The following is a 24617-nucleotide window of genomic DNA, read 5'->3' on the forward strand; positions in this document are numbered from 1 at the left end:
TCGTTTGCATACCCTTTCGTGTGGCTCCTCCTTCTCGTGATGTGCCTCATAACTCTTGACTGCTCCTCCCCTCGGCGCCTCCACTCCTGGCTCCTTCTCCTCTGGGTGCGCCTCCTCCCTAGCACGTCTCTTCCCCTCTTTTGGTAGGCTTTTGTGGTGGCTTCTCCAATTAAACAGCTCTAACAAACAAGCACACGTGAAAATGGCTTCTGAAGCAAAAAAAAAAAAGAAAAAGAAAAAGAAAAAAGTGAAGCGGAAGCCACCAAAAAACTGTTTTGGATAAGCTCAATTCCTGCAAAGAGGACCTATGCATGTTCTATGGATGTTTTATTTGACGAGGTGTGATGGGCCATGCTATTAAATCCGGATCAAATTTGATTTTGCGTTTAATTTTAATCATTAATATCTGCATTGATAAATTTAAATATGGTTCTTTATAGTGGAATTGTAAAATATTTTGATCATTAATATGTGTAAAAAGGTTCTCAGTTTGAAGGATGCAGTTGTTGTTAGGGCGTGAATTCGTTAACATCAGTCCCTATCTAAAAAAAAAAGAAAAAGAAAAACCGGGGTTAGATTATCGTCAAATCCCAGCCGTAGAAATCAGCAGAGAATCTCGAGTCGAAGCGACGTATTCCTCCCGAAGCCAATTTTGTGCCACGCCTCCACTACTTTCCACTCCACCGCGGGTCCTCCCGCCAGCGGCCAGCCTCGAGAGAACCGCGCGCCACGGCCCCCCTTTTTCCCCAAAACCTCCGCGCGCCCGCGAGCGTGAGTCTTCCGCCGCACACCGCCGCCTCTTCCCCTTCCCGTTCCCCCTCCGTCTCTTCCCCATCCCTTCCCACTCTCCCGATTCCGGTAGGCGGTGGGTAGTGTCAGTGCCCCGCGCCAGGGTTGGATTGGTCGTGGGAAGCAAGAACCGCCCACCCGCGCCCATTAGAACCCTAGCTCTCCCACCAATCTAACCGCGCCAAGAATCCGGAAAAATCTCCAGCTTTTTGGTCTCCCGGCCCCGTCCATTGCTGCGTCGGAGATGGTGAGTGCGTTCTTGCCCTCTGTCTCTCTCTATTGCGCGCGCCGGTTGGTATCCCCCCTCCTCCGCGGAGATTTGTTTGGCGAGCGGGGTTTTTGATTCGATTTCCTGTTCTTGGCCTCTGACGACGACTGATCGGTTCTTGCTTTGTTTTCTGGGGGCGCAGTCGTCCGACATCCGGAAATGGTTCATGAAGACGCAGGACAAGAGTGCGGCGCCCTCCGGAGCCGCCGCGAAGCCCTCGGGGACGGCGGCCGAGAAGAAGAAGCCCGTGCTCAGCATTCCCGAGAAGAAATCGGCGCCGCCCGCATTGGTAGGATGCTGCCCCCGTCGCTGTTGGTTCTGCCCTCTGTTTGTAACTGTTGACTTCTTATGGTTCCCTACTGGTTATGGGTGCTTTAGACGGGTTTGATCTGTTCAAACATTAGTTGTGTGAATATGTGGTGCATGGTGTCGTGGATTGGCTTATGGATTCAGTTTGGGTCAATGTGTTACTTGCAGCAACCCTAGGGTCATAGGGGATTTCCCTGTGGTAATCCGTAGTTCTTGTGCTCATTAAGGCTGTCACCCCTTTTTTTGTCCATCAATGTTAAATAATGATGTTCTGGACGTTTACAGTCTTTCTGGTACCTGTAGATTTAGTTTGGACCTACTTGTTACTAGTTAGATTAGAATATTGATTAGGCTCTTGAGTTTCCTTCAGTATTTCATCTATGCTATCTACAATACAACATAATGTAACAAATGGGCTATTTATCCATAAATGTTCATTGTGTTGTAGCATCAACCTGGTTGGTTTGTTTGGTCAAAGCTAACAGCAGTTCTTGTCTAATTTTTCATTATGCTACAATATTTGATGCTGCCCAAGTTTCTGACATTACTAATGCTGTATCTTGGGTCAATCAGGCGTCCTGTGATCACGATCCTCCTGCTAGAAGGAAGACAAGCAAGTACTTTGGGTCAAAAGCAGAGAAGGACTCAGATGTTGAAATGGCAGACGCCTCTGCAGGAAAGAGTGCTGACAAGAGTACGGCTAAAAGAAAACTTCATAAATGCAACAATGAACTCAAGGAGGACAGCAAGCCTTTGCCAGCAAAGAAAATGTCTAAGGATGAAGAAGATGACGATGACGACTTTGTGGCAACTCCGAAGAAGAAAACTACAGTGAAGCCACCGCCTTCAAAAAAGGCTAAAGTTGAATCTAATGCTCAAGTTGATGATGCTGAGGATGAGGACAGGATGGATGAAGATGCCAAGACCCCCTCAAAAGGAGCTGGAAGAGGAAGGGGAAGGGGAGGAAGAGGAGGAGCAGGAGCTGCCCCTGGGGGCAGAGGTAGAGGAGGAGGAGGTGGGAGAGGTTTTATGAATTTTGGTGAGAGGAAAGATCCTCCTCACAAAGGAGAAAAGGTAACGCTAATATCATTGTCAAACTTTTGAAAAATTAAAAAACCCAATGCTGAACTGTCTATTCCATCTTCTACAATTGTAGGAGGTCCCAGAGGGTGCCCCTGATTGTTTATCTGGTCTGACATTTGTCATAAGTGGTACCCTTGACAGGTGCTTCAATTTTTATGTTTAATATTTTCCTCTTACTTTTCACCTTTTGTGGTGGCTTATGTTGGGTTTCAGCTCTAGCATTCCCTAACTTGCTTGTGACTAAAAGTCTTTGTTGTTGTTGATAATATTCAGTACGTAGTATATGTTTAATTATCATGCAATGACCAATGAGTTAGAAATCATCTTAAGTTTGTTTCTATGTGCAGTCTTGAACGTGAGGAAGCAACTGATCTAATTAAGCGTTATGGTGGCCGTGTGACTGGCTCCATTAGTAAAAAGACTGTATGTATATTAGTAGGGCACCTTTTTATGAGACTATTGTTGCCCTTTATGTAGTTAGTAATTCGCTGAGAGTGCTTGTTCACACTTCACAGAGCTACTTACTGGCCGACGAAGACCTTGGTGGAGTTAAATCTAACAAAGCAAAAGATCTGGGGTATTACTTATTACTTACTATTTTTCATGAAACAATATGTTGCGTATCTGTTTTATTTTGTTATTTTTATACGTGCTTACACTTATTTGCAGTGTCCCATTCTTGACTGAAGATGGTTTATTTGATTTGATCCGAAAATCAAAACCTGCAAAGGCTCCTGTAGACAAACATCAAAGCAACAACAGTTCTGAAAAGCTTCAGAAATCACAGACAAAGGACTCTCCAGCTAAAGTTGAAAAACGAGGTAGACTGGAAGTGATTCTATAGTCGGATAGCATGTCGTGGGATCTTGCTTAGCATAACCTAATACGTACTTTTGTCATGCTCATAGTTGCTTGGATCTGATTATCTGAGACATGACTTTCCTGTTCATTGTGTCTTCTAACAACTTTATCATTGTGGATATTAACTTGATCCTGTTGTTATGCTTGCATCCTCTGGAGAATCAACTCACTGTCACTTATTTTTAGTTTCTGATTTTGCATTCTCATGTTAATATGTTTTTTTAGGGGAATACAGTAGGGGAAACCCCTACTGTGGTAGAAAATATATTAAAATATAGAAAACACAGCAAAGCTGTACAACAAACCCATCAAGGGCAAAACTAGAAAACTTTACAGCAGCCTGTTTAGCCAGAGGGAGAGGCTGAGTCTAGGAATGGGCTTAAATCTGTATTGATGTAGCTTTACATTATGTAAACTCATGTTAATATGTATGTTTGATTTTCTTCAGCTGAAGCAAGTGCTGTGGGCAGAAGTATTGCTTCAAATAGTAATGCTGCAAGTGCCTCCACTGACAAACAAAAGCCCAAGAATGTTGACCGTGGTTCTATGCAATGGACAGAAAAATATCGGCCAAAAGTTCCAAATGACATAGTTGGCAATCAATCAATGGTGAGTAGTTCTGCTTTTGTTTACGTTAGTTAATTCATATATGTAGCGATACTTTATTATGAACTTCGTATATAGGTCAAACAACTTCATGATTGGTTGAAAAGTTGGGATGCACTATTCCTTCATTCTGGCCAAAAGGGTAAGGGAAAGAAACAAGCTGACAGTGCAGCCAAAAAGGCTGTGTTGCTGAGTGGACCTCCTGGTATTGGTAAGACTACAACTGCTAAAGTTGTTAGTCAGATGCTTGGATTGCAGGCCATTGAGGTATTTTTTTAAGTCTTTGCACTATTTATTCCTCATTTTACTTGGCAGGCCAGAATTCAAACAATACTTTTTGTGATAGGTAAATGCGAGTGATAGCCGTGGTAAGGCAGACTCCAAGATTGAGAAGGGTGTTGGGGGGAGTACATCAAATTCTATCAAAGAGCTTATCAGCAACGCGACTCTGAATTATGGTGACAATCGGTTGGTGTTGCAGCATGAGTCATGAACTTTTTTGACTTTGCATTGATTATTATTATATATTAAGTGGGCAACAATTCCACAGGTCAAAACATCCCAAAGCTGTACTAATCATGGATGAAGTTGACGGTATGTCTGCTGGAGATAGAGGTGGTGTTGCTGATCTTATTGCTAGCATCAAGATATCCAAGATCCCTATTATCTGCATTTGTAATGACCGTTATAGCCAGAAATTGAAGAGTCTTGTTAATTACTGCCTGATGCTCAACTTCAGAAAACCAACGAAACAACAGGTTATTTCTTGCCATGTTCAGTTCCAGTGAGGCAATGACCTTCAGAATTACTACTGTTCCCTTGAATTACAAGAACCCAGCACCACATTCCTTACTTTTATTGTATCTAGGCATGCACAATATAGTTAGCCTGGTTCTATTCATGTTATGTAGGAAATGGATCTGTATTTTGATGTGTTTCTGAGTCTAAAATGGACTGTTTGTAAACTAGGGTTGCGATGCTATTACTCTGGACTCTGAACTTCTGAACATTGCTGTTTGCGTACACTTGTACCTAGTTGATAAAAATACCCTGACCATTGGCTGTCATAAGTTGCATAGAAACTACCAACTACAATGCTCTTTCTGTTGCAATTCTTCTCATCTTACATGATGTATTGAAGGGCGGGCCTGGTGCAAGCGGTAGAGTCTTACCGCCTGTGACCGGAAGGTCCTGGGTTCGAGTCGCGGTCTCCTTGCATTGCACAAGCGAGGGTAAGGCTTGCCACTGACACCCTTCCTCAGACCCCGCACAGAGCGGGAGCTCTCTGCACTGGGTACGCCCCTTTTTTTTTACATGATGTATACAGTTGCATGATTGTTAAGAAGAGAGAACTGTTAATTTTCTACCTGTGCTTGGTTCTAACTTCTTTACTTGACAGATGGGTAAAAGATTGATGGAAATTGCCAAAAAGGAAGGTATTCAAGCTCAAGAGGTATGCCCTGTATCTTTCCCAGACTCCAGTGCTTCTAAACTTTTATGAAAACTTTGAGATATAAATTAGCAGAAACAGATGAGTAACAAAATAAAATTAGTGCTTGTAGTCTCTTGTACTTCTATATAGGCTTCTAGCATTCTTTTCTCTTTTTGATTCTCTGTTATGTAGACTTTCCATGTTCTGTTACTAATGTGTTTTTTTCCTGTTATGCTAGAATGCAATGGAAGAGCTTGCTGAAAGAGTGCACGGAGATATTCGCATGGCACTCAACCATCTGCAGTATATGAGCCTCTCCCAATCTGTGGTCAAATACGATGATATAAGGGAGCGACTTAATAGCAGTTCAAAGGATGAAGATATTTCTCCTTTTACTGCTGTTGACAAGTATTGCCCTTTCTGTAGTATTTCTTCAATGTCAAATATCATCATTTATGCCTGCAGTCTTTATATTATTCATGGTTATTCATTGAACTTTCAGACTTTTTGGTTTCAATGGTGGGAGGTTAAGGATGGATGAGAGAATTGATTTTGGCATGAGCGATCCTGATTTAGTTCCCTTGATCATCCAGGTCTGGAATACTGATGGAAATCCTTTGTATAAATGTTAATACTTACGTTTCTCTATTGAGTTGTGACTACTAAAAATTTCTTTCCAATATACTGTGCACAAGCTATTTATTTTTACACTAACTGTAGTGTGTGTCACAGCTTTCTTTATTGCTTGAAAGCTGGGATGCTCGCATGTATAAGAAGTATAAATGTTAATTCTTACGTTTCTCTATTGAGTTGTGACTACTACAAATTTCTTTCCAATATACTGTGCACAAGCTATTTATTTTTATACTAGTGTAGTGTGTCTCACAGCTTTCTTTATTGCTTGAAAGCTGGGATGCTTGCATGTATAAGAATTAAATGGTGTCTTTTGTGAATCCTGAAGGGAATTTTGTCTTTTTGTTGCTATATATTTATGTTTGCCATATGAATTTGTATCATAATTGTTTAAACATGTGTCCTTTTGGAATTCTTTGTGCTATTACCTTTTGTATTGCTGTGACTGTAGTCCAGTATTGTTGAATTCTACTCCATCCATTCCAAATTATAAGACGTTTTGGCTTTTCTAGATGCATTGATTTTACTATGTACCTAGACACAAGTGTATATCTAGATGCATAGCAAAACCTATGTCTCTAGAAAAGCCAAAACGTCTTATAATTTGCAATGGAGTATTTGTTTGAGTTCACCGTTACATGATATACATGGATCAACACATTCTCTTTTTTTTCCTGCTCCCGATCGCTGATGTCTTGGAAATCAAAGTTCCTGTGAAATTCACAGTTAAAAATGTGCCCCATTGTAGGAAAATTATATCAATTATCGGCCTAACACCATCGGGAAGGATGAAAGTGGAGTTAAAAGAATGAATGCTCTAGCCCGGGCTGCTGAATCTATAGCGGACGGTGATCTTGTTAATGTACAAATAAGAAGATATCGACAGTGGCAGCTGTCGCAAGCTGCTTGTTTTGCTTCATCGATAGTACCGTAAGTATTGATCAGGGTCATAGTTTATTATATGTTGGCATTGGTATTACCTTATTTTGAATTTGCCAACCTGGTTTTCTAACCTTACACATTTTACAGTGCCGCTTGGATGCATGGAAACAGAGAAATCCTTGAAGCAGTAATGTTCAAACCCTAACTGGCACTATATTTAGTATATTTTACTTTTGCTTATTGGCTAAATTAATTTGGGTAACAAATACATTTCAGGGTGAGCGGAATTTTAATAGGTTTGGTGGATGGTTGGGTAAGTACTCAACTACTAACAAAAACAGAAGGCTACTAGAAGATGTCCACAGTCATATTCTTGCCTCCCAGCAAGCAAACTTGGACAGGTAGTTGCTTTTACATATCCTTGAGATCTATCTGTGCCTTCTTTGGTGGCTTGTGCTTTTATTGTCACATATCTGACTCATTATTGTGCCGGTATGGTATAGCGAAGCTGCCTGTTTTCTTATCTGGCCATGTCCTGAATCTGCACTTATTATGTACTTTTTTGCGGAAAACCTCAGCTATCTTTTGTGGTTTTAAATTTGGTTTTGAATGCTACTTTTTTCTTTGGGAAATATAAGACTTAGGATTCCATAAGAGGAAAATGGTTTGACTAACCCAATTGACTGGAGCTAAATGATTGGTAGCCAATCCACACACTTTGTGTTCACTCTCTAAAGGGAAAACAATGTTTCACGGTGCCATTTTGAGTGAGGAGGAATAACATAACTTGATATTTTCTAAAGCCTTATTATTTCATACTGAATTTGTTTCCTTAAATTTTGGGATTACGAGGAAAAATCATAGATACCCTGAACATCAGCCCAAGAGCCTTGTTCAGGAGTGGTACTGGTACCCAGCAGGATTGTGGTACAAATGGATATTACATTTTCTTGAACCTACAAAACTCAATCCAAGCCTTTTTTTACTAGTTTCTTAGCACCACAGATCTATTATATTCAGCAGTATGTATGATACGGTCCTTGGTAGTACCTTCTACTTATGCTATATCGGTACGCCTTATGCACTGATTTTTTCCATGGAATTTTGTTCAGCTAGGAACCAAATCTAAATTGCTCGCTGTATCATGCTCCTTTTCTGATATATAGCTAGCTACCAACTTTTAGTTGCTTACTACCCATTAGAGCCAGCTGCCAACTCGTTGCTAGCAATCAATTCGTTAGTTAACATGCTTCGTTCAGATCTTGAAGATAAAATATTTTCTATTCTGAACTATGAGAACTGAAAAAATTAGCCATTGGTTTGTGTGCTTATGGTGTGTCAGAACTGACAAATTTTCGTGCATTTTTTTCCTGTTGTAATTTTGAATAGTTGAATGATGTCCAGACTTTTAAGTGATTGTTTATTGTGGGTCTTAAGTTTTATAATTCTTGAGAACTGCAGGGAGGCATTGAGGTTGGATTATCTTACTCTTATTTTGAGAGAGCTGACTGACCCACTGAAAAAAATGTCAAAGGTTGTTTTTTCATCTTTACCTCATGAATGAGCTCCATCTTATACGTTTATCCATCATTGTTGGTCTCATGATGATAATAATCCCCAGTGCTTTATTAGGTGTTTGGAATTGGTCCCAAACTTTGTTGTTTTTCTGAAGGTCTTGAAAATAGAGATGCCACACAACTGATGAATGATGTAATTAAATTTTGCTTCAAGAATTCCCACAGATGACAGAACTGCAGATGTAAGAAATTAAGACTGTAGAAGTAGTATTCTATGCCAACTTTTGCAGTCGTCCAAGCACCCTACCACATTCATATGAACTCTGAAATGCATATCTTAGAAGTTATTATTCTTTCTTATTGTTCTTTTGTTCAGAAAATCTGTGTAACAACTGAAGTTCTGTGGCTGAATTGCTTAGTAACCTACCGTAACATGGAGTTGCTGAATTGCTTGATCAGTAGCTAGCATCTGTAGCTCTTATTTTGCAATACAGTAATCTCAAATACAATTACCTTGTAGAAATATTTTATTTGAGCATCTGCTGGAAATTTTATATTTTCAATTCATTCAGGATGAAGCTGTTCAAAAGGTGGTAGAGTTTATGGATACATACTCTTTAAGCCAGGAAGACTTTGACACGATTGTGGAAGTATCCAAATTTAAGGTTGGTAATATCCTAGAATCAGTTTGATGTTTGTTCTGTCTAATGTCATGTTCACTTGATCATCCTTGAATGGTCACAGATAATTTTTGCATTTGCATTTGTGTTTGTGTTGAGAATTTTCATTTTGGCAGGTAATTTTGCATGGTCCATTGTGTGAATGGCTTTTATCATTCTTAATAGTTTTGAGTAGTGTGTTCAGGCAGTAGCCTGTTCAGCACTTCAGCTATTGTGTTCATCCTGTGCATTTTTCTTGCATTGTCGCCACGTCATGTCAACCGTTAAATGTGTAATGGGTACATATCTTAGAAATCTGCAATCATGTGATTTATGGATATTGGATACAAAACTATAGTGACTTTGAAATACAACAAATATGTTACAGAACTTGTAGATAAATGCATTTATCGAATTAACATGTTGGAAGCATTTATGCAGTATTGTCCCTAGCTGAGTAAAACTTGTTTTTCATAGTTTACCTTTGTCTTCATTCTCTGTCATTGTGGATCTGAATAAATTTTATTTTATAATGTAGGGTCATCCAAGTCCTATGGATGGGATTCAACCTGCTGTTAAAAGTGCCTTGACAAAGGCATACAAACAAGGAAGTAGTTCTCGTGTTGTTCGAACGGCAGATCTAATAAATATTCCAGGCATGAAAAAGCCTTTAAAGAAACGAGTGGCTGCAATCTTGGAGCCAGTGGAAGAGAGCCTGCCTGAAGAAAATGGACTAGCATCAGCTGAAGATGAAGATGATTCTTCTGATACTGAAAATAATGGTGCGTGTCCCTTTCGCATATAAGTGATATAACAAACAGAAAAAATCAGGTAGATGCCTGTTTGTTTGACTAATGTGTCAGGCATTTGGATAAAATGGATCTGTTTTGAGGCAACTTTGTGGTGCCACACTGTCTTCATCTAATGCAATTGTGAAATTACTCATTTTTTATGGAGATTTGTAGCATCATTCAAGTAAATACAAATTGAGATCATAGAAACATGAACTTGTGATATAGCTACACCTAACTATAGACCGGTTAATGCTAGAACTATAAATAATAGTACTTCTGACATTAAGACACACCATACTAACATATGGTATAGCCAGTTCTATTGGAAGTTTAGTCAGTTGGATGCTATAGAAGTTGCATCCATTATTACAGTTGCTAAAGCGTTTTTAGTCAGTTGGATGCTATTGGAAGTTGCATCCAAAAAGAAATATTCTTTCCATATGACTTGCTGTCTAATCATTTTTTTCTTCCTTCAGATGAACTTGGGCCTGCTGAATCTACGCCGAAGCTGGACCTGCAAAGTGACAAGAAGAAAGGTTCTCATACTTGTTGGGCATTTGCTACGAGCCTATATACCCCTCTGAATTCGCTGCGTCTAACTTTTCGGTAACCTCATTTGCTTCCAGGAATCCAAGTCCAGCTTGACCTGAAGAGCAATGGGAATGGCTCCGGTGGGAAGAAGGCACCTGCCGCCAGATCAAGGGCGACTGGGTCGGGTGGGAAGGCCGTTGCGGGAGGAGGTTCGGCTGGGAAGAGGAAGAGGTAACTGAGACATTCGCCGCCCACAGTTGGCCGGCGACTAGTTTGGACGGATCCCTTGGTAAATAAGGAGCAGGGTGAGGTTCAGAGTTTTGCTTGTACATACGCTCATCCAATGGCACCTGTAGGCACTAGGCTACTGTACCTGCTCCCATGTTTTCTCCAAGGGCGTCCATGTCTCGTTACCAAAATTTGTTTGCATTGAGGCAGTTAGGCTACTTCCAGGCTGACAAGCGAGAGTTTGATGTGGTATGTTTCTTTTGTGAATTTGTCAATGCTCAATACCACGGGCCGTTGGCTTTATCTCGACATACTGCTTCGTATTCTATTTTGCCTTTGCACGACCTCTTTTTTACAGTTTGGATCAAGGCAGTATAAAGTGCAGTACCGAGGTATTAGGCACGGAAGGGGAGAGCAATCCAGCTAAAGTGGGAATACAGAGTACCTAGTTCATCATTTGTGTTGTTGTGAAAGGAGAAACAAGGTTGCTTGGTGGTGCTTTACTTGGGGGTAAAATACACAGACGGTCTTCTAACTTGGCTCCAGGTGTCATTCAGGTCTTGAAACTTTCAAAATGCACATTTAGGTTCTAAACTTACTAATCATGTCGTGTCAGGTCCAAATGACCATAACATCGTGTCAGACAAAATGACCATAACTAGAGTTTATCCGCTTGCGTGACACGTTGATTGTACGATGGCATGTCTACCAAAATGCGGGGCTAAACATGTTGGCCTTATCTTTCTCCCCCACCGGCACGTGGGCCCCATATTGATACCATCATACTGTTTGTTTCGTCGTAAACGATCATGGATTATTTACTGCTGGCTGGTTTGGTGTGAGGAAAAAATATTATTCTAGCTTATAATCTACGATCGTATACGAGCAAGCAAACATGCTGCATGTCATCACACTATTAGCGTGCCACGCAAGTGGACTAACTCAGATATAGCAATTTGGACCTCACATGACACAATTAGCAAGTTTTAGGATAAAAATATGCATTTTGATAGTTTATAGACCTAAATGACACCTAAGCTAAGTTCGAGGACTACTGGTGTATTTTACTCCTTAGTGAATGTTATTCCCGTGTAGTTGTAAACTGAGATTGACAACTAGACTTTTCTAAGTAAATAGATATTGTTGTGCACCTGTGACAAAAGCTATGCATCAAGAAAAAACTAAAACAACTTATAGTTTAAGAAAACGGAAGAAGTACCTAAGACACAACAGTATTCACTTGGCTTATAAGTCGTATTTTTTCAGTCGACGAACATTATTTTTCTCTCACAATAAATCAGCCAACAGTACTTTCAGCCATGACTTATCAGCCAAGCGAACAGGGCATAAATTGTTGCATAATTTTACAAATTTTTATAGGACACTTGGAAGGTGTTTCAAGATGTAAGGCTTTTAGTTTTGTCGTAAATCAAACTTTTCTAATTTTAACTATAAAAAATATGTATCAATATACTAGTGTTGTATAGTATGTTGGTTCACTTTTTTTTGAAGAAGTTTAACATATGACCAAAACTCAAACATGTTATATTTTTCGGAACAAAGATGAGTAGCGTTTTATAAACCTCGTCGTATCAATGGCGCTTCAACGAGTGCACCTGCTGCTTCAAAACTAAAAATAAATAAAAATAATAATGAAATGCACCTGCAATAGAGCTCCCTTTTGGTGAGCACGAAGTTACCCATCCTCCCAGCCACTGTTTGCTACAACCAGAGCGAGCTACTCGTACTCGACATTCCACACTTGACCCTCCACGGCCGACGCGCCCTTTTCCCCCTCATCCAAGGGGGAGGAGCGCCGCCTCCGATCCGCCGCGTCGCGTCCGCCGATGACGAGGGCCCACCTGCAAACGGCGGCCGCGGCGCAGCGGCGGCCGACGGTGGCGCTGCTGCTGGGCCTGGCGCTCGCCTTCTGCCTCGCCGTCCTCTCCATCCAGTCCTCCTTCTTCGCCGCCCCAGGTACGGGCGTACGGCCTTCCGTCCCGCATCCCCAAACCCTAGCTAGCCCATCTCATCGGGCTGACGCGCTCGCCCTTGCTCTCCCGCAGGGGCGCCGGGCAGGAGGCTGGATCTGGACGCCGACGACGTGCGCGAGCTCGCGGGGTTCCAGTCCCGCGTCCAGCAGTGCGTGGTAAGTCTCCGCAATCGCTTCATGCTTCCGCACGGAACACAACCGTTTTAATTTCAGCCGTGACAAGAACCCATTTGATTGTTTCACATTTATGCTGCAATGCTATAGCTAATGTTACAATCGTGGTGACTGGGAGCAATGATGGGCTGACACTGATGCACTGATGCTGTGGCTATCAAGGACTTTAGTCCAGTAACACATAGGTTCTTCCGAAGTTACAGCAGTTTCTCAACCGTTGATTCACGCTACTCATAAAAGCTATTATTGTTTCATGTCATGTAGAGGGATTGCTCATTTTTCTTTATCTTTCTTGTGATAAGTGCAGAGTATATTCCTTGATTATGGCTATTGGTAATTGGGCATTCACGTTTTGTAACTGTTGCTGCAAGGTCAACATGGATAGCCCGGTTGATCTTGGTACCTCTGATAGGCTGCTGTTCATTGCTGAAAACTTTTGTACCCATTGTTATCTCTGATAGCCTGTTGTTCATTGCCTGATATTTGTTTAATATGTTATCGTTGGTGTTTGTGTCCCCACATGAGTACAGAGGCAAAATAGTCATCCAGTGCAACCACTTTCAGCTCATTTTTATAAACCTTCTAAAGACATGAAAGTCTTGCGACTATATGCAATGATTCCTCAGCTTGGCAGTGCAAAGCTTGCTTACTTATTTTTCTTTTGTTGTTTGACCATCTTCTACCTTGCTTCTGAAACCTCGTCTTTATTTAGGCTAGCAGAGGACTTGGTCTCACAGCAGATGTTATTGATCATTGCAAGTTGGTCCTAAAGTTTCCTGAAGGAACCAACAGCACCTGGGTCAGTATTCCTCCCATTTTATGGCCAGTGGCTGCTATTGCTCACCCAGAATCATGGGCTAAAGATTCATCTGTGATGATATTTCTTGAACTTTTTGCAGTATAATTCCCAGTTCAAGATTTTTGAACCTCTAGAATACAAATATGATGTCTGCGAAACTATCCTATTGTGGGAACAGGTTAGGACATTCTTCTAGACTAACATGTTTGCTCTTGTTACTTTACTTGTATGCTTGTGATAATACTAATATGATCGCAGTACCGCAACATGACAACTGTATTGACAAGGGAATACTTGGATGTGAGGCCTGATGGATGGTTGGATTATGCGGCTAAAAGGATTGCACAGCTGTAAGCTTGAGATTTTTTTTCATCTTTTCTTTTAAAGTGAAATCAATCTCTCCACATTGGTAATAATTCTTTTGATTTCCAAATGTGCAGTGGTGCTGATAAATGCTACAACCGTACTCTCTGTGATGAGCTCCTTAGCATTTTACTGCCTGCTAAACCCCCTTTCCATCCACGCCAGTTTGCGACATGTGCAGTTGTTGGTAACTCAGGAGATCTCTTGAAAACAGAGTTTGGACAAGAGATTGATGCGCATGATGCTGTGTTTCGGGACAATGAGGCACCTGTCAATAAGGTATACATGTTGCATTATTTATCAAATCTATCTAAACAGAAGTTTTGCAAACGAGCCTGTATCTCATGATTCATATATTACTTCTCTTTCTTATTTCTTGAGCTTAGCACCTCATTTTCGTAGCTGTGCTGACAAATTATTTTCTCTTGAGTATCAATATGGAATAGCCATTGGTTACTGATATTATTTATGTTTTCTTCTGTAGAAATATGCTAAACATGTTGGATGGAAAAGGGACTTTCGACTGGTTGTCCGGGGTGCTGCTCGAAATATGGCACCAATACTGAAGGGCTCCTGTAATGCTGTAATCCTGATTTCTTCCAATTTACTATTTGTCCCTTCTATATAATATGCTGTAGTCCTGATTTATATGATATATGTAACTACATTCGTGGTAACAAACAAATGCAAACTTACTATCCTTTTTACAAGTTCAATTTATGGTTCTGAAGTTGTTGTTATCAAATAGAGTTTAGACATGTGATAAATATTTCTGTTATGGCATGTGAGGGCTGCTTTTGAAACAAGATGTGACTGTCTTGCTTTCCCTTGCAGCTGATGAGGCACTTATCATTAAAAGTTTGACGCACAAAGAAATCAATGCGGTGATAAAGGTAACAGATCTGCATATTGTTTCATTGAACTGAGTTTGTGATATAAACTAATTTTACTTAAGTGTTATGAATCATGGAAGGTCATGCTCACTTATATTGAACATGGGTTACTTGAAGGAACTTCCAAATCCTGTCTACCTTTTCCAAGGTATAGTTTTAAGAAGAGGTGCTAAAGGAACTGGCATGAAGTCCATAGAACTGGCCCTTTCCATGTGTGATATTGTTGACATGTATGGTTTTACAGTTGATCCTGGGTACACAGAGTGGTGAGTTAACGAATGGCTACAATACTGAGTATTTCAACATTAACAAGGCAGCTGGCGCTATGTTTCCCTTTTTGTATAAATATATATTCTTCTCACTCCATATTATTTCAGGACACGGTATTTCACAGGCCCTAGGAAAGGACATAATCCACTGCAAGGCCGAGCTTATTATCAACTTCTGGAATGCCTTGGGGTAAGCCTCGACCTTGTTATCATTATGGTCTATCTGCATAGATTTGTCCTGACCTTAGTGATAATTACCATGTGTAGGTCATTCGTATCCATTCTCCCATGAGAGCACAAAGGGTGGAAGATTGGTCTGACATACCAAGCAAAGAAGAGATCAGAAGGGCACACGCTGCAGCTTTTCATCTAAAAAAGCATGAAGCTGGCCTGTCAGCTGAGCTGGGGCCATTTAGCAATTGCAAGGTGTGGGGAACAGTTGACCCTGACTATGGACCGGTATCAGGCACTTCAGATATGAGTGAGACACGCAAGAATTCAAACTACAGCCAGTGGGAGTTGCTTCCACTTGAGAAGCTGAGAAGAGAAGCTCAGGAACACCATATCCAAATGGGTGGCGTGTCTCTATACAAGATGGATGGAAACAAGTTGGATGATCTTGTCTGTGTGAGGCACCAGCGTTCATCAAGTTAAGACCGTGGCGCCTAAGCCTGACCAAAGATAGTGTTTTGACACTTTTAGGATTTGTTTCATGGTGGTTCTGAAAGGATGCTAGACAGCAAGAGGCAAAACATCCGATGAAACTGCACGCGTTGCTGTATCCACTTGTAAAATTACATGAGGCATTGGGTTCAGAGCCCGGCAGCCGTACCTGGAATAGGGAATTCTTTTATTGGTTGTTTAGGTACCTCTAGCCTTCTAGGAACAGCTACTTAAGCTGTCTATAAGGGGTTGTTATGTAGACGAAACATGACATGGTTTTCACTTTTTGACACAGCTGTAACTAAATGCTAAAGGGGTCTTGCCATTTCTCAATTATAAGGTGCATTTTGTCACCAATCCAGCAGTCTAGATTCCAAATTTGTGACGGTCGTTGTTAACTGACTCTCATCTGGCTGTCCCAGTTGAGTTCATTACCAGAATTATGTGTGAATCTTGTAAACTGATTGAGGACCTCTGCAACAACTGCCCTTAGCTGCATGTTACCCAGTAGCCCAGATATATAATTTCTAATTCACAACCTTTTTCTCTCTTTTTTTTCCCCAAAAGTCAGTAGCCCAGATATATAATTTCTAATTCACAACTTTTTTTCTTTTTCTTTTATCAAAAGTCTTGGACCAATACTGGCTTTGTCTGGCCAATTTATAAATTTAACAAAAAACAAGGACAAAATTGGATGACCAATACTGGCTTTGTCTGGCCAATTTATAAATTGAAAAAAAAAACAAGGACAAAATTGGATGACCAATACTGGCTTTGTCTGGCCAATTTATAAACTGAAAACAAAACAAGGACAAAATTGGATTGGGGTTGTCCATAGCAATGTAAATAAATTGGGTTCCATTTCCACCCCTCTTTGTACAGAATGACTGGTACGCAACAGTTGTTTTTGTCAGCTAAAAACAGAGGTTCATGAACTATAATGGTCCATCCAACTTAAGGTTATTCACAAACAAGGATGCTCCATACACCTTAAGGTTGATACACCATCCTAGTTCAAGCAACATAATGGAAGAATAAATAAAACCTAGTGGTTCATACAAGGTGAACCCGAGCTATTGAACCGCCGAGTCATGATCTCATTCTGCAGCATCTTGTAGTACTGCTGTTGTAGCCCAGTCATGCCGCTAGTGTCCTTAGTCATGATTCTCTCTTCTTCTAACATGATCTTCAAATCCACCTCTTTGCTCTTCAAGTCCAATTCTTTCCTCTTTATCTTGAGGCTCCTCGCCTCATTAGCAGCCCTGGCTTGTTCTAGCGCAATCCTTTCCTGTTCTAGGGCAACCTTCTGTTGTTCTAGCGCAACCTTCTTTTGTTCCAGCGCATACTTCTGTTCTAGCGCAACCTTCTGTTGTTCCAGCGCATGTTTATCTCTCTCATGTTTGTCTCTCTCGCCATTGTTGTTGTTGATCTGTCTCTCCGCATCAACCTGTTCGTCTCTGTCGGTATCATCCTGTTCATCTCCCTGGCCATTGTTGAGCTCTCTCCCCTCATTAGCCGAGTTCCTCTTCCAGTCTTCCCCCAAAGATCATCTGATGCCTCCAGGTAATACAAACCAGCTCCACCTTGCTGTAAATTCTCTTTCTGCTTATCCACATCCACTGGCTGTACCAACACCTCGCAATCCTGACCTGCAGCCTCTAAACTGTCGTCAAGAGCAAATGGCGGAGTCGACGAGCTTGGGCTCGAACCGGGAGTCGTCTTCTGTTTCTTCTGAGACGAGTAGGCCGCCACCTGGGTCTGGGACTGGGACGACGACGACCGGTTGATCCACGCCAGCTTCTGCGACGACCTCTCGATCCACTTCTGGTGCGACCTCAGGAGGTTCCAGCAGTGCAGGAACTGGAACGACTTGTTATTCTTGTCCTCAGACTTGAACAGAGCCAGCGCCTGCACCACCTGCAAATACAACAATGAAAGAAAAAACGTCACACCAACGTTCCAGACTGACTGCACACGACAGTGAAAAAAAATGTCACAACGAACCAAGAACACGACGACAGAGAGAGCAGCGTCGGTTACCGTACCGTGTCCTGAGGCGTGAGCGAGTTGTCGTCCTGCTGGCCGTCGACGACGTCGGCGACGCAGCGGTCGAAGCGCTTGACGTTGTCCTGGATGGTGGAGCAGCGGTGGAGGAGCGAGTTCTCGCTGCGTTCCGACTCGAAATCCCTGCGGGAGTGGAAGTAGTCGTGCATCCGCTTCCAGTAGGGCGCGCGCTCGCTGCCGTGCGCCGGCCCTTCCGCGCTCACGTTGAGCCACGCCAGCGCCAGCATCTCGTGCTCCTTGTCGCTGAAGTTCTTGGTCCGTTTCTGGTTCGGCCGCACCGCGCGGGGGGCCGCCGCCGCCACGGGTAGCGCCTGCGCCTCGATCGGCGAGCGCTGCTGCTGCTCCTCGACTGAAGGCTCATCGCCGCCGCCGTAGTGCGCAGAGGGCAGGCCGATCACGTAATGCCCGTTCCCGTCCATCGTTCCTATCAATTCAGTAAACCGACACATCGTGTTGTTGAATTGAAGATACTACATGTGAAGAAAAAAAGAAGAGGAATGTTGGTTTAGCTGGAATTCAGTTATACTCAATCTCTCTACACAGCTACTACTGCTGCACAGGATGAATACTGGTTTCGATTTTATTAATTTACCTTGGCCTCACGCCGGTGGGGCGGAGGCGGCGGTCGGGTGCTGTCGATCAATCCTTACAAATGGGAAGTTTTTTTTTTTTTTTTTTTTTTTTTGCGAATTTACAAATGGGAAGTAGATCGCTCATTCTTCTTTTTTCTACTGAATCTTAACGATCATCCTTACAAATGGGAAGTAAACAGTGAATCTCGCACACATTTTTTTTATAACGAATCTCGCCACATCTTTATTTTCTAGTAATAAATCTCGCCACACATTTTTTCCCCCTACTGAATCTGGCCACATCTTTAAGTTTCAGAGATATGGACTCAAAATAGGCTCATGTATACATAGGCATGAGACGTCGAAAGATGCATAATTTGTGTACAGCAAAATCCATCGATTCACCCACAGAACAAACATGAAATCGCGCCATGGTATATAAACTGTATATAACAGCAGCAAACTTTGCTGTTCCAATCATATTTATAACTGATCCGCGTACTATGAAGATGATGACATATGCGTTATTTATACCGGTAAAACATCTGCCCTCAGAAGAATTTTTTTTACAAAGAGACGATAAACAGAAGATGAAATCGGACTTTCCCTTGGCCACACGCACAGCCACCATTTTTATCGAGCCAATACATCAAATCACCATTCCAGGTTTCCTTGCAGCTGTTTATGCAGTGGTTGAGAAAAAATGACAGCATAGTTATTGCACTTCTGCTCTGCCGCCAGACTGACAACCTGGAATCGCAACATTCAGCATCTGTTAGTTTGATCCAACCAAGGCTCTAAGACGAGATCTATGTGGTACCTTTGAAGATGAAGAATCGGCATGTGTAAGCCTTCTTTCTGACACCCTTACATGTCCTAATTTGAACCAGATGTCGCGACACAAGGAGCAGAGGCATTGCTAGAACTGGTACTCATAGTGGTAGTAGTACTACCACCACTACCAGCAGCAGCAGCAACAGAGTTGCTCTCTGTAATCCTTTCATTGCTTGATTCCGTAGCGGGAGGAACTTCAGAAGTGGATGCTGTTGGGCTATCACCTGTTCTGCTATTTCCTCTAGTTTCCAGACGCTCCATCATCCGTGACACGGACGCGATTCCAGCATTAACTTCTCTTCTCACTTCAGAACCAAGATCCGCCACGGACGAATTGCGTGAAAAGAGTCTCTCCTTCCACCCTCGAGTACTCTTTGTAATAGATTCTTTGTACCTGGATCATACAAAAGTATTGCAAAGCTTTAGGATAAAAATTCATTATGCTCGAAGGCTCAAGGCAAAAAAATATATTGACAAAATTACAAACTATCCATACTTCATAGAGACAGCATTTAAGCGAGACTTCAGGGAGTCTGAGAAAGACTGAACATCCGATGGTCCAGCCCTGTCTGGAGTTGACTGTCCAGTTGAGTGTCTCCTGATGCATCAGTAAGTCATTTAGTTAGATCACCGCAAAAACTAACATGAGAAAACAGTGTCTGAATATAGACAGAGTACCTGTTAAAAAACCGAGGACTCGATACAGGAGTGCTATTTCCGGAAGAAACGACAGCATCCTGTTCAGCATCATAGGTAAGCATCCTGGGACTTTGGTTTCCCGCATCTCCAATGCGAATAGCTCGTGGAGATGACTCACTACCTCTAGGGGTGGCAGGATTTGAATCATTTTCTCCCTCCACATGAGCAGAAGATGAAGACATTGTGCCAGCGGAAGGTGAATTTGGATGTGTAGAGAAAACTAGGAACTGTGGGCGACCATGAGAGCCAGATCGTCCCCTGTGCCCCTCCCTTCTTCCAAGATGGTGTGCCCTTCCCATAGCAGCAGCAGCAGCTAGATGTTGTAGTATACGCTCTTCAAGCTCAGCATCATTACCAACAGGCAGCTGCACAAGCATATCAAGGTAATCAGGAAAAACTTTAAAAAATGACACTTAATAACCAGCAAGTAAGAAGAAATGTATTATGAAGTGGTTTCGTAACACATACATGCTGCAGCTCAAAATCCCCAAGAGCAGGATGATGAAATATAGTTGTGTTTCGAGTTTGATTGGTTCTTATATTCCTCTCACGCTCTACTGCCTCGAGCAGCTCCTGACTGAGATATCAGTAAAACTAGAATTAGCCTGGAAGTAACTACTTAATGGTAAGCATCGTATTTGCACAGCCAAGAACTTGCCTGGTAGGATCCTTCATACTAATAGGCTGCCAACACATTGGGCACTGTGAACTTCTCTGACACCTATACAACATCCCATCAAGCATTAGCATGAAAAAAATTGAACAGAAACCAAATATAAAAACAGTCCTGATCTGCGAACCATTCCACATGCATGGCTGAAATTCAGTGCCCTCGTACATACAAAATATTTTTACAATATGGGAAAGAGTGAAATCTAATTTCTACCAATAGCATGACTCCAGCAACAGTGATCAGTGTTAGAACCAGACAGAAAAATAAGGAGAGCATGCCAACCACAACAAATAATTGTACGTCCCTGCATTTTTATTACAACTGTTCATAAAGCTAGCGTGGAAAGTGTTTGTTGAGCATACGATGTTATGACTACATTTTGTCAGTAACAATGCAGTACAGTTCAATAATAGACCATCCCAAGTCTAGAAAGCTGTCCAAATTTTGCGACAAAATTTTCATGTGGAAAAGCCATACTAAACAGTTGTCCTTTCCAGTACCAATCAAATATTACAGTCTAAGTAAAGGCAACAGATATGGTCAAGTAAACCACACAAGTCCTTAAGGCATGGAGATTTCAATGTTCTAAAATGTGCCATTACTGATAACCACTAACACATGTGCCCAGATGAATTACTGATGGAACTAGGTATGGTTCGTGTGCAAGGTGGGAATAATATAAAAAAATGTAACATGTATGATGCATATATGAGAGCTAGTACCATACCATTCAAGAATGCATTGGAGATGGAACTCATGTTTGCAGCCAGTCAACTAGAAAACAAAGCAAAAACAAGAATTGGTTACAGATATAACCCCCTATATGCAAAATAGCTCAACCAAATAAATGGCAACTTACTGCAGAAGGGTCACTCTCACAGAAAGCCTCAAGGCAAATGCTACATGCATCATCACATGCGTCCTGAATGCCACCCTCCACAAAGGCTGCAGCAGATGACAAACTCTCCATCTTAGGTTTCTCATCAGTTTCAGATGCCATTGCAATGGAATCACAGCCCTGAAACCAAACAGGCAAAAAATAGGAGTTCAGAATCAATAATTTAATTTCTCCATAGCCAAATATTGTAGTTGCTGAGTTGAGAGGAAAGACAAATATGTTCAGCTATTCATTAGTATTTATTATAAGATCAAAATTCCTAACAGTATCCAGAAAGTTTTTGAGATATTCAAGTTATCTTATGCATCTTTTATTAAACAGTCCAGCCAAGACACTAATCACACTGAGATGAGGGGAACACAATACTAGGAAATTATCAATCTAAAACAATTCTAATCCAACAAGTTCTACATAATAACAACATCAACAAAGCCTTGACATGCAAGCAATGCTCTAGAAAAGCATTAGCAACCTCACAAAAATGCACACCTTTTTAGTAAATCAATCTAATCATTAGAGCGGGAAAAAAATCAGAAGGAAAAGTTAATGGCACACAAGAATTATCTGTCTCAGCCAAGACATGGGCTCAGCATAAGTACTCCATAAAACTAGCAAACACATGAAAACTAATTTCAGAAATCAAAATTTAGGTGCAAAACAAAAGATCACTGATTGTCACTGGTACTGATATCTTGCTATCAAATCATTAGACCTTCCACAAAATGGTACAAATGCATCTCAAGTTTTAAGGTGTAACAAGCAATAAAATAGTAGCGATACCAACTTCTTCAATTTATGGTATGCATATTTGTGAATTTTCCCGAACACATCAGGGTTCTATTCCATACATCGCACACTCCTTAAAACAGCCCCAAGCATGAAGCCACACTCCTAACAACACACATCACTTAAAGTGAGTCCATTTCCGATCATGTAGCAGTACCCAGTTACAGCGGTACAGCCACGGCACACACTGGTGGCAAGGCCCATTTCTGGACCAGCAACGGGCTTAGTGAGCCAGACTTGACACAGCGGAATACTCCACATTCTCTCACCTCGGTCAAACTGGACTAAAAACCCCAAGACATCAACTGTCAAATTTCTAAAGCAAAACATCCTCAATTCCACAGAGGTCCGCACCCGAATCCCCGCCTAAAGTACGTTCAAATGGCGAAACCAATGAATCCCCCCGTAAAAAGATTTTCCCCAAAGCAGAAGAGGAACACGAAAGGCTAATCACTGAAACCACTCTGAATTCCCGCACCCAGACCCCCAAATTCCCACCACACAACCCCAACCAGCTCACCGCGACGACGACGACGACGACCGCCCCCCAAATCGCCCAGGACGAGCAGGCACGGCGGCACCTACCACACGGACCCGAATTCTCCGCGAAGCAAACCCCAGACGATCCGCTTTCCCGAAACAAACCCAACCGTAATTGAAACGGCCCGAACCCTCGAATCGCCGCAGCAGCAGGACCCGACCGGCCACGCCGCGGTCAGAGAGGTGAGGAGGGAGGCACGCGGGGGGATCTGGCCTTACCAGGCACCGCCGGGCCGCCGGCGACTCCGCGCACCCCCCGATCCGGCTCGGATTCGATGCGTGTGGCGTGGGGGAGCACGAAACCCTAGCCCTCTCTCTCCTCCCCCTCACACTCTCTCCCCTTCTCGCTGTGATTGTGATGAGGTGGGAAAGGCAGAGGCGAGACGAAAAGGGGTGAGACGAGCGAGGGAGACGCGTGCCTCGTCTCCACTCGACCCCCACCGCCCGACCGTGGGCCCCGCCGGCCCCCTCTCTCTCTGTCCACCACCACCACCGCACTCCTCCGACCACCGCGCTGCCTCACGCGCTCCCCTCAGCTCCACGCACACCGACGCGTGGGCCCAGAAACGGCTTCGGCCCACGGGTCAGTGATTCACGACTCGACAGCGCGTGGTCGTGCCTGGTTCGGTGGGGGAGAGTAGTTGATGTGGGGCCACCGCTAGCCTGCTAGGACACGGCGGTGCGGCAGGCGGGCCGGCCGGCCTCCATCCAAGTACGTTTTGACCGCCGCGCCCACGTACCCGCTGACGTCGACCCCACGTGTCGGCGGGTGCGGCGTGTGGGGGTACGCGAGCTGGGAAAGTTTGTTTGGTTCTTGGAGGTGTGGCTGGGAGCTTTGGTGGGGCCGGTGTGGCAGTGGGGGCGGGTGCAGCGAGGCCGCGAGGGGCACGATGACGGGTGGCGGCCTGGCGGGGAGCGCGTGGGCGCGGGGTTCGAGGTGGAGGGGAGGGTAACGGCACGTCGACGTCGCGACCGACCAGCGTCGGCGGGGATAAATGTCAGAGAATATAATCTGGGCGGGTGGATGACATGTGGGGCATACGCTGTGGTAGCAGCCTCTGTCCCGTTTGAAATAGGGGCGATTGAGGCATTTCGTTGTGAGGTTTAAGGCCGATCCTAGTAGGGCTCCTCCAGAGAACACATGTCCACGTCGCTCCTAATTTCCCCCTCGCGACTGGGCCCCGGCGGTGGCCGCTGGCGTCGCTTGCCCCCGGCGCTGCCTTCTCCCTCTGCTCCGTGTGTGTTCATGTGCTGCAGGTGCTACAGGAAACCCTAGCAGCCTGTGCTAGGGGTCGCGGCGGCCCAGCTTCGACCCAACCCCCGGCGGCGGTGCCCTTCTCCAGTGTGGACGCGCTCGCCAGCGACAGCAACGGCGACTGGCAGGTGGTTGTCCCTCCGGCGACTGCATGGGCGACGAGGTAACCTCCCATCTCCTCCATGTCTCTTGGCCTTCTTTTACTGGATGTTTTGGTGGCGGGAGCCCTAAATTGTTGGTGCAGTTACCAAATTTTTGTGAGATTTTTCCTACATTCCTGGTACAAGTGATGCAAATCTGTTTCCAGAAGGCCACCTCCCTTCAATCACTCACAATGTTCCCCAAGTGTCGTATTGGTGAATACCCAGGCCTGTACAAACCATTTTAATTTATTCATGTATGTTCCTCAGCATTAGATTTTCACTTTTCAGACTAATGTTTTAAATAAGTTAAGAAATTTTGGATAGGTCAATGCTTACTACAGCAGATGACATGGTTTTCGTCCTTTTAAATTTGTGCCTGAATGTTCTCCTGTAGACATGTATGTAGT

General features: G+C 43.1%; 3 protein-coding genes and 1 pseudogene across 4 annotated transcripts; 2 read left to right on the forward strand and 2 right to left on the reverse strand.

Moving 5' to 3' along the window:
• Positions 1-692: 692 nt before the first annotated feature.
• On the forward strand, positions 693-10895 carry LOC136486546 (replication factor C subunit 1-like). Its single transcript, XM_066483462.1, has 22 exons — positions 693-1036; positions 1200-1346; positions 1940-2440; positions 2523-2590; positions 2797-2872; positions 2965-3026; positions 3119-3270; positions 3759-3919; positions 3995-4183; positions 4263-4384; positions 4467-4674; positions 5316-5369; positions 5587-5756; positions 5851-5941; positions 6730-6911; positions 7011-7050; positions 7140-7264; positions 8325-8397; positions 8953-9045; positions 9578-9821; positions 10310-10369; positions 10460-10895. Exons 1-22 carry the CDS (start codon positions 1034-1036, stop codon positions 10597-10599), a joined length of 2961 nt encoding a protein of 986 aa, XP_066339559.1. The 5' UTR covers positions 693-1033; the 3' UTR covers positions 10600-10895.
• Positions 10896-12328: 1433 nt separating this feature from the next.
• LOC136490123 (sialyltransferase-like protein 5) lies at positions 12329-16079 on the forward strand. Its single transcript, XM_066486605.1, has 11 exons — positions 12329-12569; positions 12659-12741; positions 13472-13558; positions 13659-13736; positions 13817-13908; positions 13999-14200; positions 14406-14496; positions 14756-14814; positions 14932-15080; positions 15192-15273; positions 15351-16079. The coding sequence occupies exons 1-11, from the start codon at positions 12440-12442 to the stop codon at positions 15735-15737; spliced, it is 1440 nt and encodes a 479-aa protein (XP_066342702.1). The 5' UTR covers positions 12329-12439; the 3' UTR covers positions 15738-16079.
• Positions 16080-16581: 502 nt separating this feature from the next.
• Positions 16582-18980, reverse strand: LOC136486547 (uncharacterized; annotated as a pseudogene).
• Positions 18896-23202, reverse strand: LOC136486549 (E3 ubiquitin-protein ligase RHF2A-like). Of its 2 annotated transcripts, none has more exons than XM_066483463.1 (9): positions 22793-23202; positions 21448-21606; positions 21316-21362; positions 20574-20636; positions 20384-20492; positions 19895-20280; positions 19713-19814; positions 19203-19610; positions 18896-19132 (listed from the first exon to the last, which is right to left on the reverse strand). In XM_066483463.1, the coding sequence occupies exons 2-8, from the start codon at positions 21586-21588 to the stop codon at positions 19259-19261; spliced, it is 1200 nt and encodes a 399-aa protein (XP_066339560.1). In that variant the 5' UTR covers positions 21589-21606; positions 22793-23202; the 3' UTR covers positions 18896-19132; positions 19203-19258. The 2 variants fall into 2 exon arrangements, with proteins under 2 accessions (XP_066339560.1, XP_066339561.1); XM_066483464.1 differs by having other exon boundaries at positions 23032-23197.
• Positions 23203-24617: the final 1415 nt, after the last annotated feature.

The sequence above is a fragment of the Miscanthus floridulus genome, chromosome 10, assembly GCF_019320115.1.
Source record: "Miscanthus floridulus cultivar M001 chromosome 10, ASM1932011v1, whole genome shotgun sequence".
NCBI lineage: Eukaryota > Viridiplantae > Streptophyta > Magnoliopsida > Poales > Poaceae > Miscanthus > Miscanthus floridulus.

What these genes read in the sequence shown, in the direction of transcription:
- LOC136486546 (XM_066483462.1), top strand. An exon ending in AACAAAGCAAAAGATCTGGG is followed by an intron (nt 3,027 to 3,118) that starts GTATTACTTATT and finishes ACTTATTTGCAG; the next exon opens with TGTCCCATTCTTGACTGAAG. An exon ending in GAAAACCAACGAAACAACAG is followed by an intron (nt 4,675 to 5,315) that starts GTTATTTCTTGC and finishes TTTACTTGACAG; the next exon opens with ATGGGTAAAAGATTGATGGA.
- LOC136490123 (XM_066486605.1), top strand. Translation starts at nt 12,440, where the DNA reads ATGACGAGGGCCCACCTGCAAACGGCGGCCGCGGCGCAGCGGCGGCCG. An exon ending in AAATCAATGCGGTGATAAAG is followed by an intron (nt 14,815 to 14,931) that starts GTAACAGATCTG and finishes GGTTACTTGAAG; the next exon opens with GAACTTCCAAATCCTGTCTA. An exon ending in GATCCTGGGTACACAGAGTG is followed by an intron (nt 15,081 to 15,191) that starts GTGAGTTAACGA and finishes ATATTATTTCAG; the next exon opens with GACACGGTATTTCACAGGCC.
- LOC136486549 (XM_066483463.1), bottom strand. Translation starts at nt 21,588, where the DNA reads ATGGCATCTGAAACTGATGAGAAACCTAAGATGGAGAGTTTGTCATCT. An exon ending in GTGAGAGTGACCCTTCTGCA is followed by an intron (nt 21,363 to 21,447) that starts GTAAGTTGCCAT and finishes TTTGTTTTCTAG; the next exon opens with TTGACTGGCTGCAAACATGA. An exon ending in CTCCAATGCATTCTTGAATG is followed by an intron (nt 20,637 to 21,315) that starts GTATGGTACTAG and finishes GATGTTGTATAG; the next exon opens with GTGTCAGAGAAGTTCACAGT.